A 16,194-nucleotide genomic window follows, 5' to 3' on the forward strand; every position below is an offset into this window, starting at 1 on the left:
ACATCACTCCAGAGTGGACAGGGCTGCCTTGTGTCCGGCCAGCTCAGCCACTGCGAGTACTCCAAAAGGAGTCAGGGGCCCCCGTTACAAGCGCGTCCTGGAGGGTGCACCATGATCGAGAAAAGAGTTGGCCCAGGTGACATCTGAGGTCCCCATGACGCGGAGCTCTTGCAACTCTAGGGCCTCAGAATATGTGCGGTCAACTCAAGGTTAAAGAATGACATTGCGAGCCGGCTCGCCGGAGAGTAATTCATGTCATCACCAGAAAAGGGAGAACTGAAAGCCACGGGCCGGATCGCTCCCTGAGTAAATGCCTGGCAGACACGGCTCCGCGTCAGAGAACAAGAAAAGAATCTATAAAAATACAGGGAAAACCAAAGGCAGATGTTTTCTTCAGTTAGCTTCCACTGAAAAAGCAATAAACAGGAAAGATTAGTGTTAACTGTGCATTTTTATGTAACCATTCTGCATGAGTCATGACATTTCAGCGAGAAATGTCTTTTTTTAGTGAAGCTAAAGGAAACTATTTTAATATTCTTGATCACACTGGGGTTTTTGCAATCAAGTTGTTTTTAACCAAAGCCTTACAAAATATGACCATCACCCGAGAATATTACTGAAACTGAAATCACACCAGCAGGAAGCAATGATTCCCATTTGTCTTTTCAAATGTCCTAAAGTAACTCAAAATAATTATATCTGCCTAAAAACAATACCACTTCTATTTTTGTTATAGTTTCCTTTTATAGATTGAGGAAAAAAGTCTTTGTCTATTTACTTCTTGAGTATCAGAGTTAGGAAAAAGGATTCCTCATTAAAAAATCAAGGCTCTTGTAAAGAGGGTTTAAAATGCTGATGCTGCTCATTTTTCAATTGTATTGCACACTGATTACATTTTTAACATTTTGTTTCTTTTTTATTTTGATCTTGCTGAAATTTCTCCCTAGTGTAAAACAGATTAGGCTGTATTCTTTTATTTGTGTTTTTTTTTTTTGACAGGGGACACATTGGGGTGGTTCACATTGGAATCACCAAGGTTGCTTTTAAAAATAATAGATGGGGGGCCGGCCCCGTGGCTTAGCGGTTAAGTGCGCGCGCTCCGCTACTAGCGGCCTGGGTTCGCATCCCGGGCGCACACCAACGCACTGCTTCTCCGGCCACACTGAGGCCGCGTCCCACATACAGCAACTAGAAGGATGTGCAACTATTACATACGGCTATCCACTGGGGCTTTGGGGAAAAAAAAGGGAGGAAAAAAAAAAACATCTATTGGCAATAGATGTTAGCTCAGAGCTGGTCTTCCTCAGCAAAAAGATGAGGATTAGCATGGATGTTAGCTCAGGGCTGATCTTCCTCACAAAAAAAATAAATAAATAAAATAAAATAAAAATAAAAATAATAGACGGCCTGGGCTTCACCACAACATAGTCGAATGCAGAGAAATGGGGTGGAGCCTCAGCATCAGAATTTTTAAAAGATCCAATAAAATTCTTATCTGCTTTGAGATTGAGAGCCACTGTTCTAGGGGCTGGCAATTTTAAAAACTTATTTACAGAGCTGTTGTATTTCAGGCACTACTCGAACATTCCTCTTTCAAGAAAAGCCCCGATCCAAAGATAAGAATGGAGAGAAAGAATCTTTAGGAGGTGATTCTCAGCATGACAAAGAAATGCACCAATGGTTCTTTCATATGGGTGCATTTATTTATTTATTTATTTATTATTTTTTTTAATTTTATTTATTTATTTATTTTCCCCCCAAAGCCCCAGTAGATAGTTGTATGTCATAGCTGCACGTCCTTCTAGTTGCTGTATGTGGGATGCGGCCTCAGCATGGCCGGAGAAGCGGTGCGTCGGTGCGCGCCTGGGATCCGAACCCCGGGCTGCCAGCAGCGGAGTGCGCGCACTTAACCGCTAAGCCATGGGGCTGGCCCTATATGGATGAATTTAAAGCAAGATTTAGAGTCTCAGTCACATAGACTTATGACGGGTTGGAAGACCTATATACTGACCTGTTACAGAGAACTTGAACCTTGTTCTCCCCCTTTACCACAACAGACTCACTGCTCTTGGGAGTTGGGAAAAGACTCCTTCCCCATCTGGATTTTGCAGAGCCTTGCTGCCCACCGTTCTCAGACCCGGCTTCCTGATGGAGCAATAGCACAGCACGGGCAGGGGCTGGAGGGCTCCCTCGACTTACCCACATAGGGCCTCATTGTGGGAAAGTAGCTTGTTCACTAATGCCAAAGGGGAGAATCCAGTTGGTTGTCATAAATACAGTAGACACAAGGCTCCCCATGGCGGCTGCTTCACTCGCCTCCCTGGCTGCCTCCCTGACCCCTGGGAGCCCCGTTGTGGAGGAGGCTGTATGCATCTCAGTTACGTCTCTTGCAGAGAAATGCTCCATAACTAATGGAAAATGCAATCATTCAGTGCCCTTCCTGGCAAGTCTCCTCCTCAAGCCTTGCAAAGCCTGGATACGCTTCAGTTTTTAGACCCCTTTCCCTAATAAGTTGGTACTCTGGACAACGCATTAGACATGCAAGGCAAGGACAGAAAGAGAAAGGAGTTTGGGACTGGTGAGGGGATGGGGTGCCCTGGTTTCAGGGTCCAAATATAAAGGCAGCCTCGGGAAACGTAGGCACAATGGCCAGCACCAACTGTCCAAGTCCTACATCTGGAAACGATTCTGCACCCTGAAGTCTGGCAGAGATAGGCCTGAGTGGGACAGGTCCCTGTCCCAGCAGAATCTGTCCCCTCACCTCTCGGATGTGCATTACTTGTCCCCTCCCCCAGGCATCCTAGCATTGCCCATCTCCCTCTCTTGCCTCAGCCCTGACGTGGACCCCTCTTCCCTCCCCATCTAAACCCACCCTCAGCTGTGGCGACTTTCCACTGCTCTCTGCAGAAAATGACCTTGGCCCTGGCTCTGGATTGTGTCTGGCTCTGCTTCTGTCCATGAAGACAGTGCAAAGTGGCAGATCTGGTCCAAGGCAGGAGGTGGGTGGGCAGGACTCAGGCATCAGACAATGAATCAAGTCAGAACAAAGCCAGGGAAGAGAGACAGAAGGCAAGGCTAGGAGCTGGAGTGAGCATGAGAAGCAGGGAGAGCTATGGTGAGGAGCAAATCTGAGGAATGAAACTGCCCCTCGGGTCTGGACAAGTGACTGAATTCCAGGCCCCACCAGATCTGAGAGGCACGGAGAGGAAGGAGAGAAAGTGCTGCTCTTTATCCTGTCTTGGGGCAGGCTTAAATCTACTTCAAATGGATGAGGGGCGAGCATCAGCAGGTCCAGCTGAAGGAAATGAAGAGGAAGAGAGCAGGAAAATGAAGCAGAGGAACTGATACAACATGGCTCAGCCTCTACTGATGCTCAGATCTGAATGAGCAAAGGAGCGGGAGGGAGCAAGTAAAATCCACACTACCCACAGGCCTGGAAGACCCATTCCTGGGATTGTGACACTGTTGACTCACAGAGTAGGGTGATTCACAGTTTTATACAAAACAAAGAACACTGCATATTCCTGCTTCCCAGCAGGGCACTCTGAGCACACTCTGCACTGCAGCCAAGTTGATTTATGAAAATAGGTGATGGGTCCAAAGGGATCCATCAGTGAATGCAAACGCATCTAAGGAAGGGATGAATTCTGTGGCTTGATTCAACATGAGGAGTAGGGGCCATTGAAGAGATGCCTCCCGCTCTCTCCACAGTTAAACTTACTTCTGGTAGAAGAGATTTGTCAATGACAATACAGGGCAGCGACAAAGGGTCACCAAAGACCCTAGATAACCAGATTTTTTTAACATTATTTGGGTAGAGAAAGAACTAGAGTGAGTGGATCAACTTCCTCTGCTGGTTTTGTTGCCTAAATATCTCTTGAATCGACTCACTTCCCTCCATCTCCACTATCACAAACCTGTACTGGGTTGAATAGTGTGCCCCCAAAATTCATGTCTACCCAAACCTGTGAAGGTGACCTTATTTGGAAATAGGATCTTTGTAGATGTAATCAAGTTAAAATGAGGTCACACTGGATTAGGGTTATTCCTAACGCAATATGACTGGTGTCCTTATGAGAAGACAGAAATTTGGAAACAGACACACAGGGAGAAGGTCATGTGATGACAGAGGCAGAGATGGGACAGAGATGTCCTTAAGCCAAGGAACCTCAAGGGTCGCTGGCCACCACCCCCTCAGAGCCTCAGAAAAGACTCACCTGCTGACTTCTTGGTTTTGGACTTCTGGCCTCCAGAACCATAAGAGAATAAATTCCTGTTGTTTTAAGCTGCCCAGTTTGGGGTCATTTGTGATGGCAGCCGAGGAAATAACACACCACCCTAACCCATGCCCACATCATCTCTCCAGGGTAACTCCAACACCCATGTAATCTTGACTCCCCCAGCCAGGATGGCTCCCCTACAACATGATCTCCACTCTGCGGCCAGAGGGAGCTTCTCACCTCCAGCATGGATCACAGAACTCCTCTGGTTCAAAACCTTCAGTGGCCGGGGAATTTATTGCTCTGGCAGTAAGCATCCACTCTCCCCTTCTCCCATCTCCTCACCTGGTTACCTTCAGGCCCCTCACCAGATCTCACTAAGTACCACTCAGTCACGAGAGCCGTCTCAATCTGCCCCAACAAGCCGGATCCCATGTTATTTGGTCTCAATGCCCCCCTGCACTTTTCCTCCTTAATACTTGTCATCATGTATTATGTATGTTATATGTGACTATTTGGTGTCTCTCTTCTCCACTAAACATGAGATCCACACTGCATGGGTTTTATTCATCACTATATCCCCAACACTCAGTCCAGCATCTCACACAAAGTGACTTAGTACTCAATAATAAATATGTGGATGAATGAATGAATGAACAGAGCAAAGGGAGAAAGAGATAGGCACTCTCCACTCCCCTTCCTCTCCCTGAATGTGTGATAGACGCCCTCAAGCGCAGGTGGAAGGGAAATGCCATCCTTTGATGACTGGGCAAAACTCAGAAGGGTCAAAGTCAACCCATCTTCCCTTGTCAACAGTGCCAAAATCCTAAGACACATTTTAAAGGGGTAAGAAGAGAAATGAAGCAGGATAAGTTGGAAAGTTTGGGAAACCACTCATCTATATCAGTGTTTAAATATAATTTTCAATTATTAAAAAAGGAATGAAATCTCTACAATTCCCAAACACTATCATTAATACTATCCCATAGGTCATGTCATGCCTGCTTCAGCAGATTCCTTGTCTGCATTTATAGGACAGAACACTGAGGTCCAAGGAGGTTAAGTCATTCACCCAAGGGAAAGGGCCATGAACTGTCACTATCACCAGGTCCATCCGACTCCAAGTGCAGGGATCCTTCCACTGCCCACAGCTGCCCACACCCTCTGCCCCCATGGCCCCCACCCCTCAGCCACCCTGGTTACCACACACGGCTGGCGTGAGCTCTCTTGGCTTGCAGGGAAGCCAGCCTCCAGCCAGCATCTGCAATGTGTGTGAAACATGGCTCCACCTCCTTTACCTGCTGTGACTTCAGAGTGATAATGAACCCAGCAACCCGAGTTGGAACTCTGTCCAGATTCATGAAATATCTTTCAACATAAAATACGAGAGAAAAACACAAACAATTCAGCAGCATCAGCATGTGATGTATGAAGCGAAGCAAAACAAGGCAGGTTGTGTAAATATTTAACAACAAGAAAGAACTGAACTGGTGCCAAAGAAACATCTGGGATAAGAGATCTAAGTGGGCTGTGGTTTCCAGTGGGAAAGTCACCATGAAGCTATGAAAAATAACCAGCCAGTGATACCAGATTTCACTCACGTGCATTTATCAGCACCTCTGGCAGCCCAAATCTAAAGGCTTTTTCCAGTGGCCTAAGTGTTTACTACACAACTGGGCAATTTCCAAGGGGCCTAAATCAAATAAACGTGCTTTTCTTGCCACCAAAACAGTTTATTTCCATTTCAAACAACATAAACCCAGTAACGGTGTTAATAGTTGACTCAGATAAAATCAGGACTTTTTGGCCACATTTATCTATGTTACCTAAAATGGCACGAAAAGGACTGCTGGGTATATTTAGGATTTCAGATTCTGGCATTAGTCCAAAGACTAAGTTTGGGTATTCCAAAGAAAACCAGCTATATGTTTGCAAGTACGGTTTTCACGAAGTTACCTTCATGACTGACATTTGGAAACAGACCACCTTTTTCCAGAACTGATACCACAGAGTGGACATCATAGTTCACAGGGCCTCTGTGGGACCAATTATCTGCCTGACATTCTTTCCTGGAAGGATTCAACGGCACAGCTAATTTCAACAGTTTTGTCCTTGCCCTCTTTTGCAAAGTGTTGCGACGAAGGCCCAGCTGCCTTGGGTGGGCTGAGTCTGAATGCTGACGACTGTCAGCTGTTTTCTCAGGCATACACAACCCACGAGGTGCACGCCGACCTTTGTGGCATCATTCATAACTGGGTTCATTTGCTCTCCTATTTCGCAGTGGAGAATGCCAACTGCCAACCCTGCAAACCCCCTATTGACCTTGGTGGAGAGTCTGAGATGTGTGGACTTGCAGCGTGAGGGCCAGGCTGCTGCAGGCTGCAACACCTTCCCAGTGCTGGTCAGCCCGCGCCCTGGGCAGCAAGGAGAGGGCAGCAAACCTCCAGAGACTGCTCCTCTGACTGCTCTCCCCAAAGGCCTGGCCCTGGACCTGAGAGCTGGGCTCATACAAGCTGGGCAGCAGAAGCTGCTGGGCCAATCCCACCACTGTGTGCCAGTCCCAGCAGTCAAAGGACACTTGCACCCCAGCTGCTGTAAGCCCCCAACTACAACTTGCTCAATTCTTTAGTTTAGGGCTTCCCAAACTTTAATGTGCATATAAAACCCTTGGGGATCTCGTTAAAATGTAGACCCTGAGTCAACAGGCCTGGGATGGGGCCCAGGACCCTGCATTTCTAAGACACTCCCAGGAGGTGTAGGTACTGCTGGTTGAGAGCACACTTACTAGATCTCACCACGGTTCACCTTCTCAGTACAAATACACATTTGCCTTGAGTTTCACAGTTAATAAGACAATTCACAAAACCATGCATTCCCCCATCCTTCTGAGGAGGAAAGTTAAACTCAGAGATCAAAGAGCTTGACAAGGTCAAAAGAGAGATGGACTCAACCCCAGTGACTTGATATCAAGTTCTGAGAGGGTTTTATTAAATCAGTGATTCTCAAAATTTAGCACACATCAGAATGACTTGGAGGGTGGGTAAAAATACAGATTACTGGGCCCCCCCAAGTTTGTGATTCAGTAGGTTTGAGGTTCAGCCAAGAATGTGCATTTCTAGCAAGTTCACAAAAGATGCTTGTGCCTTTCGCACAGGGACACACTTTGAGAACCACCGCACTAGATCATGGAGGACTCCAGAGACTCCAGGGCATCTGACTTCAGTCTTGAAGCCTTGACACCACTGACCATTCATATGCCCCTGACCCCCACTGAACGCTGCCCCGTTCACCCTCTGTGAGTCGGGGCCGCCGTAAGCCTGGGCTGAGCTACTCTGACTGGACGTGCCATGTCAGGCCACACGGAGGCTTCTCTGTACCCAGCTGTCTCCAAAGGAGACAGAAGCTTCGGCTCCACTTTGTAGCAGCTGTTTGGCCTTGGTTGTATGGCCCTGGGGACCTCTCAGTGATTTCAAGCTTCATGCTCCCCACCTGTGAAATGCGGTCAATAATCCCCCATACACAGGACTGTGAGGAGGCCCAGAGGAGCTATGGTTCTCAACCCTACCTGTACATCAGAATCACCTGGGAAGCTTTTACAAAGTAACAGTGGCCATCACCCTCCCCACATCCTGGGCAGGTGCATTTGTCATATCTCCCCGTGTGACTGATTCTAATGTGCAGCCAGTGTTGATAGCCACTAAAGTGGTAAAAAACGTGCTATAAAAATGTAAGAGTTCATTATAGTTATTAATATTTCACTGTTAGGGTTGAATGAGAAAATAATAGCAAAGCGTGCCAAGCGTCCCACAGGTGTCCTCGCTCTCAGACAAGCAGGGAGACTGTGGTGTGGACGCACAGTCTTCAAGCTCTCACAGAAACACAGTGTGACGACAGGTCAGTGAGCAGGGCTGGCTGAACACGGCTCCCTGGTGGCCTGCTCTTGTGAGCTGCTATCTGTGCCCAGACCACAGCCCAGCCAAATCCTGTGACCCAAGGCTGAAAGTATCTCTGGACTTCGGCAAAGCTCTCAGGGAGATAGGGAAGCTTAATCACAGCTGATTTGGACATGTGAATCATGCACAGGGGCTTTCCGGCCAAAGCCATCAGGCACCAACCTGGAGAGGGCTCTCTCCAAATTATCACAAGGAATATGGGCTGCAACATTTAGGAAATGGGGGTCCATTCATTCAACAACAGCTGGGAACTCCTGTCCATGATAGGGGGAGCGGCTGTATCCCAGATGACCTTTCTACAGCCATGCAAAACAGGTATTTGTTGAATGGTTGGGTAACTGGTTATATATGAGGTAGCTATTGGATAAAGAGAGGGAGCGAAAAGGAAGGGAAAGAAAGAAGGGAAGGAAGGAAGAAATAAAGGAAAGAAGGAAGGAATTAGTTAATTCAGCTTTGGCTTACACCCTTTTCCACCACGGGACAGTTTTAACTTTGCAAAGTTCTTCCCTATATTGAACCCAAATGCTGACCCAATTCTCTGAATGAAGGAAGAGTCAAGTAGAAGCACAGCTGCGGAAGTGCAATGCAGGGGGAGTGGGCCAAATCAACCTTGTCTTGAAGAAGCTATGGGTTACCCTTTTCCACATCCGCTTCCCAGCCAGGGCATCTGGGCACTTCCTGTGCAGCACAGTGCTTGAGGTCACTGACAAGGCGTCTCCAGTTTCTGCTCAGCAGGATCACGGTTTTCCAGAGTTCAGCAGCCACAGAGGGGAGCTTGGGAAAGGCCATGGAAGACACAAAGAATTCACTCCCTCTGCGCTCCCTTGGGAGGCTGACTGCACTGCTTGCCCTCTGAACCCCACCCCTGGGGCATCTCCAGTTACAGAGGCTGTAGAATCACCTGGAAAGCCCTGGGCCTCTCCTGGCTTCCACTCCTTCCTTGTGGTGGGCTGGGGCTCGCTCAGGTCACCCAGAGATCCACGATAAGTATTTCTGCAGCCCCTCCCCCCACCAAACTTTAATCTGATCCCTGCCCTCCTCCATACCTGACATTGGCTCCATCTTCCACTCAGAATGCTGTAACCCAAACATCCTGAGCATTCCCAGTAAAAGAAAAGCATGCTCCCCATTCTCAGGGAGAACACTCCCTCCTTCCCCATAAGAATCACCTCTAACACCACTAAGGCTGGTTCTCCCAGGCAGCTAGTGCAAACCTGCGGTTTGCCTGCCCAGCATCCCTTCCTCCTTTTAGTGACAGCACCCTAATCTCCTCTGGGAAGTCACATCTCCCCAACTCTTGGGTCGAAGTGTCCTGGGCAGAAAAGTTGGCCTTACACTCCGGCTCAGACTCCCCAGGCACCAGAATTGGGCAGGGGAGGGCAGGTGGCCCAAGCTGATCCAAGCGAGTCAGTCCTGGGATACTTGCTGGCACTGCTAGAGAAGGCACTGTTTCTGCTGGTGTTGCTAAGCTTGCAGAATATCAACTCAGAGCTGCTAGTGAGCACCTCTTGTCATATGAGGAGAGCCTGCCTGAGAATCAGCCCTGCCCAGGAGCAACTCCACTTCTGGGTATAGTGTATTCCCAAAAGAATTGAAAGCAGGATCTCAAAGAAGTATCTGCACTCCCACGTTCACTGCAGCATTATTTACAATAGCCAAGATACAGAAACAACCCAAATGCCCACTGACAGATGAGTGGATAAAGAAAATGTGGGGTATACATACTATGGAATATTATCCAGCCTTTAAAAAGAAGTTGGTTCTCTCATTTGCAACAGTATGGATGAACCTAGAGGACATTATGATGAACCTAGAGGACATTATAATGAACCTAGACAGCATGTGAAGTGAAATAAGCCAGTCACAAAAAAGGACAAATCCTGCATGATTCCACACATGAGGTATCTTCAGTAGTCAGCCTCACAGAAGCAGAGAGTAGAATGGTGGGTGCCAGGGGCTAGAGGAGGGGAAGTGGGGAGTTGGTGTTTAATGGGTATAAAGTTTCAGCTATGCAAAATGAATAAGTTCTAGAGATCTGCTGTACAACATCGGCCTAGAGTTAACAATATGGTATTGTCCACTTTAAAATATGTTAAGTGACAGATCTCACATTCAGTGTTCTTACTACAAAAAAAAAAGAAAGAAAAAAGCCACAAAAGAACACAAGGAAATTTCTGGAGGTGATGGATCTGTTTAGTACCTTGATTGTGGTGATGGTATCATGGGTATACGCATATGTCCAAACTCATCAAATTGTGTACACTAAATATATGCAGTTTTTTGCATATCAATTATACCTCAATAAAGCTTTAAAAAAAAAGCTGGGAGATGAAAAAAAGATACACAATGGATTCTCATTATTCACAGGCATTATGTTCTACAAAGTCACCACAAACACTGACTTAGCAAATGCTGAGCCACGGCTCCTAAGGCGAACAGGCTCAGGTTCCTGCTAGCCTCTGGTCACGTCTTTGTCAACAACATCTGGTCATAACCTTGTTTACTCTGTGTTTCTATTTAAAGACACCTCATTTAATACATATCGTTGATTCATGAACACTGAACTCCCAGCCACCAGCACTAGCACTCAAGCCTGAATGAAGATCCTCTAACACACACACGTTTTCTCTGCGAGCCTTGCACTTCAGAATGCTAGGCAGCACTTTGGCACTACACTTGGAGTCATTTTAAATAGCAACCAAAAGCACAAAAATACAGAAAACATGGCACAAAATATACTGCAAGGAGAACATTTGTTGATAGTCATGAGGGCTGAAACTAGAAGGCAGAGCGTCATCTTCTTTGACTTCAGCTGGAATGTGTGCATTGAGTGACTCAAATTTTTCACCACTCTGTGCATGTCCACAAATGATTCTGAAAGCTCATCAGTATTGATTTTGGGGTTACAAATAAATTTTGCTCGTAGGCAAATTCACAAATACCGAATCTGTGAATAATGAGGATTGACTGTACTTTTGTTAGCAGTATTTGATCACCTGGATCCTCCTGTGCCTAAAGCCAGTAAACTGCTTTCAGTTACATGAGCAATGAATTTCCTTTCTCATTCAAGCCAGGTGAAGTTGATTTTCTGTCACATGAGCCCAGGCTGGTTCCACAGCTGCTCTTTTAGCATAGTGGTCTCTGGGAAAAAGGTACCTGTTCCCTCTAATTAGCCCTTAGAACCCTCTAGAATCCCCTGAGTCCTCAACATCCTGATCACCCCTTCAAAGGGAAAGTTTAGTCCTCCCCAGGCATTGTCTGTGGAGACATTTTCCAGGTTTATATGCAGAATTACTCAGCTTGAGATGACAGATCCCTCTCATCCTCCTGCCAAAATAAGTCCTCGAAAGGAGTGGGGTTCTTCCTGTGAGCCACAGTAAAAACACTTCAGCAGTGTCCTCCTCAACCCACTGCCAATTCGAGTCCTGGAGAATGGACATGGGTCTGCATGGCTTTTGAGTTTCCAGGGCCAATGCTGTCTCCCTGCCCACAGGCTGTGCCAATCGACAGCAGAGGGTTCACGGGAACGGGGCTCAGCAGGGGCTTGGGCGAATGGCCCCATGCCAGAGGACTTGGTTCCAGCTTTTAATTCCTCTCCTCTGACCTCCTACCATTTCTTAAATCAGTGGATTAAATTCCATGTTCCGGCCTTGGGCAAGAGAGTAGACTCGGAGCTAGAAGGCTCCTGAGAAATTTCCCGGGCTGAGATGAGGGGAATGAGGGTCAGAGAAGAAAGGGACTTGCCAAGATAGCAAAGTGAAAACCAGAACAGGGGCTCCCAACCCCCTTTCCAGCACTTTCTCTACTAGCAATGTTGCTGTTGCTAGGTGAAGGCTCCACCCATTCTCTGTCCACGTCAATAAATCCCAGTTTTTAATTCACGGACAAATCAAATCATTGCATTGGCCCACACCATTCCGTGATGCATGGTGCCCACTCTAAGGAGACATTATATATCTTCTGACCCCTCTTTGTCACCACCTCTCCAGCTAGGGAAACATTTAATTCCACAAAGAAGGACTCCAGCCTCACCACCACCCCAGTTACTGCAACTCCATGCAAACATTGCTTTCCGGGATCCTTGAGCCAGCACGGGAGTCTGCAGGCCCCACCGTCATTACGTGTCTTGCTCCTCTCCCTCCAGGCACACTCAACACCCGACCTGTTCAGTGCAGGCCACCATGCAATGCCCGTGGATGAGACATGGACTCGCTACTGACCGAGAGGCTCAAAGAAGGGATGCTCCCCCGGGCCAGGTGGGCCAGGCTGCCCTCGTTAGACCACCCCCTTCACGCAGGCCTTGCCTGGCTCTCTGCCCCACATCCTCCCACCCCGACTCCACACCAGGTGGGCCACGTCACTTCCTTCCAGGCCTGAAACCAAACATGCCCAGGGAGAAGAAGAGACCCTAGTCCAATAATTGAAGGCATCAAATCATCCCTGAGGGTTTTTATTACAAGTTTCTATCACTTCTACACTTTGGTTACATACGAAGCCCAGCTCCTGCCCTGTCCCGTGGCCAGCGAAGCCCTGAGGCCCATTCCAGTGGAAGACCTGCTGCAGTGACCTCCTCCAAGCTCTCTCACTGGATCAAGAGGCTTTTATGTTGTATGTCCCGGGAGATTCATGGCACGCTCTCTCTGGCCCTAAGACGGACTCGGCCCTCTCTACCACCCTGAGGATAGGGACCCACTTCTCCATCCCCACCTTGTTCCTCACAAGAGGAGCCGGCTGGAGAGCTCTGAGGCCTGGCTGTTCACCGTTCACCGGGCGTTCTCCAGCACCCTGAAGGACTCCCTCCACCACGCTAGCTCTGGCTGCCGGGCTCCTACCCTCCAGTGTCCACTCCACGGACATTTCTGTCCAAATGTGGTTCACACTGCCCCTTTAGATGCTACAGACACATGAAGACTTCCCACTGACAGAAGTGTCCATCCAACTCTGCTGAGCCAGTTAGCTGAACCCTTGGCCTGACCTGCCCTTGACCATCACTTCCCCTGCCATCTGCCTCAGCTGGGTCTCCTGACCGGGTTTCAAAAAGCCACATCCTGTGGTCAAACACAGAAGTCTGGAGAAAGGCAGCTCTTTCCAGAGGTGATTTCAGCCATCAAAGCAACACTTCCTGGATGATTTATCTTCCCCTTCACATCCCTCCCATATGTGTAACTTTGTACGGTATGTTCCTTAGGATTTCTATACAGAGTTCTCTAATTCAGCCCCGGACGCTGGACCGCAGAGCACCTCTTTCTCTGAGTGTGTTTTAGCCTCGTTGTTCTACAAGCCAGGTCATGAGTCATCATCACAGGAGACACAGAGACGAGCACAACACAGACTCTGTCCTCCCACCTTCCTTCTCTATCCTTTTCCTCCCTTTCACACATCACTGATGACCAACACCGAAAAAATACTGTTATCGTACAGAACCAGCTGTACTTCTGTCACTTTTGACAACATCTGATTCAGCATTATCATAACTGTTATGGGCTGGATTCTGTCCAACCAGAATTCATATGCTGAAGCCTTAGTCCCCAGGACCTCAAAATGTGACTGTTTGGGGACGGGACCTTTAAGGAGGTGACTAAGGTTAAATAAAGTCATAAGAGTTGAGCCCTAATCCCATAGGACTGGTGTCCGTGTAAAAAGAGGGAGACATCAGGGATGTATGTGTGCAGAGGAAAGATCACGTGAGGACACAGCGAGAAGGCAGCTGTCCGCAAGCCAAGGAGAGAGGCCTCAGGAGAAACCAACGCTGCCGACACCTGATATGGGACGTCCAGCCTCCAGACTGTGAGAAATAAGTTTCTGTTGCTTTCGCCCCCCAGTCTGTGGTGTTTGTTACGGCAGCCTCAGCACTCTAACACAATGAAGAAAGCTCAGACTCATTATTCACCAGGCTTCTGTGGAATGCCTACTATGTGCAGAGCACAGAGTAAGGCCTGTAGGCAGACGCAGAGTAAAGGAGAATCCAGCCACTCTCAGTCTGGCAGGGAGGACACAGCACAAATATATCCATCGTACAGTGGAATGCAAATATTACGATATAGTCAGTTCTGCTATAACATTTGTTTTGAAGATGCAAATTTGTTCCAATGTGATCGATATACTGGGGAACAATTCTAGGATAATGTGAATTTTGTGTTTGCTTATGCATGATTTCATCTGCGGGAAACAGCAGATGAACACGGAAAACTGCACCCAGCTGAACTGAGACACATAGGAATACGCAAAATGTACACCAGGCATCGACCAGCTCCTTCAGTTTACCGTGTGTGTTACGAGCCACGCCATCTATATCTGGTGTCACAACTTTCTTTTCATTTCTGTCTAACTTCAGATGACTGTCCTTGTACCACTGACTACAACACACTGGGGGCAACCCTTCTGAGGCTCATTTCCACAAGGAAACTTCAAGTCCATTTCAAGGCCAAGTGTCATACTTACGGTAATATTTACGAATTTCTTAACCATTTAATTTGTAAAGCTGTGCTACCATTTTTATGAAGTTCTTATTTTTTATTTTATCTGTCACTGACAAATATTTGAGTGTTGTGCTCCTAACTCAGTTTTTCCCCATAAACCCTGTGGTTTTTATTTTATGATTTTGTATACTGCAGTGACTTTTAGGAAAACGTATGTTGTGTTATAGCAGAACTGACTGTATTTAAATGTTTGAATAAGGAACTTCATTTCAGGTAACCGGGGCCTAGATAATAAATGCCTATGATCAGGACCACAAATAATCCCACACTCTCGGCATAACCCAATAAATGCCTATGATCAGGACCACAAATAATCCCACACTCTCGGCATAAACCTCATTACAGAACATATGGTTCTGGCTAATGTATCAACAATGCCTCCCAGTGGCAATGTCTCCTAATTGCAAGTAAAATATACAAAAAAGTAATGCATTAAAAACGAATTTTTAAAATGCTATAGGGTAAATGAAGCCATTACAGAAGCCAAGACAAATATATCCCCTTACCTTTAGGCAGCTTTTTCTGACCTCTAGCTTCTTGATCTGTTTACTGAAAGAAATTTTCCTCTGGGGTCAAACAGCCTCCTAGAGGGAGCCACACTGACCTGTCATGGAGTTTTCAGAGGTGCATAGCTGCTCTCTCAGCTTCTCCACGTCGTCGGGGTGCACCTGTTCATAGAGGGTGCTCCCAAACCACTCTGACTGCGGCTGGTTAAGAACGGGGGTGACAGAGTCAGACACATAAATCACTCTCCCTGTCTCGGCCGCCACTACAAACAGAAACCCATCAGCTGCTTCAAGGATGAGGTGCTTTAGTTCCTGGGAAGAAAAGATCGTGATTAGGACAGGACAAACACAGGCCAGTTAAATCTTCTCATTAGCAAACTTCAACTTTTATTCCGATACGCACTGTGATACACAAATAGTTTTGGAAACTTTGATTGCTTTTTTTTTTATTGGAAGATGAGCTAAAAAATGCACAAAGCTTGTACTAGCCCTAAGATACAGCTACTGTAAACATGAGTCCTGTCCTGACTAGCCCTCTCTTAGGGGAGGGAAATTTCCAGCACAGGGGAACAGGAAGCAAGGAGTGACCAGTAGAAGGCATTGGGCTGCCAGAGATGTGAATGGCCACACCTACACATTCAAACTGCTGCCATGCCATTGGAGCAGAAGGGCCTGGTAGAAAAGGTGCTCACGGAAGCAAGGGAAGGAGAATGGGAAAGTGAGAAGAGAGAAGGAAAGGGACCCTGAGTCTCCCCGCCCACCACCTGCCACACTGCCAGCACGCTCTTGTTCCTCTTCTCTTCCTGTACTTTCTGAGCTGAATGCTGGCAGAGGATATAAGAGTATCACCTTACGTCTACTTGTCTGTCAAACGTCCAGAACTCTTTGACAGACAACATCTCAACAGACTCTCTGAATAATCCCAGGGGCGGCAGGGCAATTAGCATTGACCATGTCACTTTACAGTGGGAAGAGAGGTTAGTTGCACCAGCCCTGGAGTCACATTGACTCACCAGGCTCACGACTGTCCGTGAAG

At 47.3% G+C, this 16,194-nt stretch overlaps 1 protein-coding gene across 2 annotated transcripts in view; it reads right to left on the bottom strand.

The window, feature by feature from the left end:
• The window catches only part of ARNT2 (aryl hydrocarbon receptor nuclear translocator 2), a 179,399-nt gene that overhangs the window by 97,795 nt on the left and 65,410 nt on the right, over window positions 1-16,194 (bottom strand). For both annotated transcript variants that reach the window (XM_087429057.1, XM_087429056.1), the window contains exon 5: window positions 15,257-15,470. In XM_087429057.1, coding sequence (XP_087285183.1) covers window positions 15,257-15,470 — 214 coding nt within the window. The remainder of the gene's footprint in view (window positions 1-15,256; window positions 15,471-16,194) is intronic.

Source organism: Ceratotherium simum, chromosome 3, assembly GCF_057802395.1.
Source record: "Ceratotherium simum simum isolate JZ-2026a chromosome 3, ASM5780239v1, whole genome shotgun sequence".
Taxonomy (NCBI): Eukaryota; Metazoa; Chordata; class Mammalia; order Perissodactyla; family Rhinocerotidae; genus Ceratotherium; species Ceratotherium simum.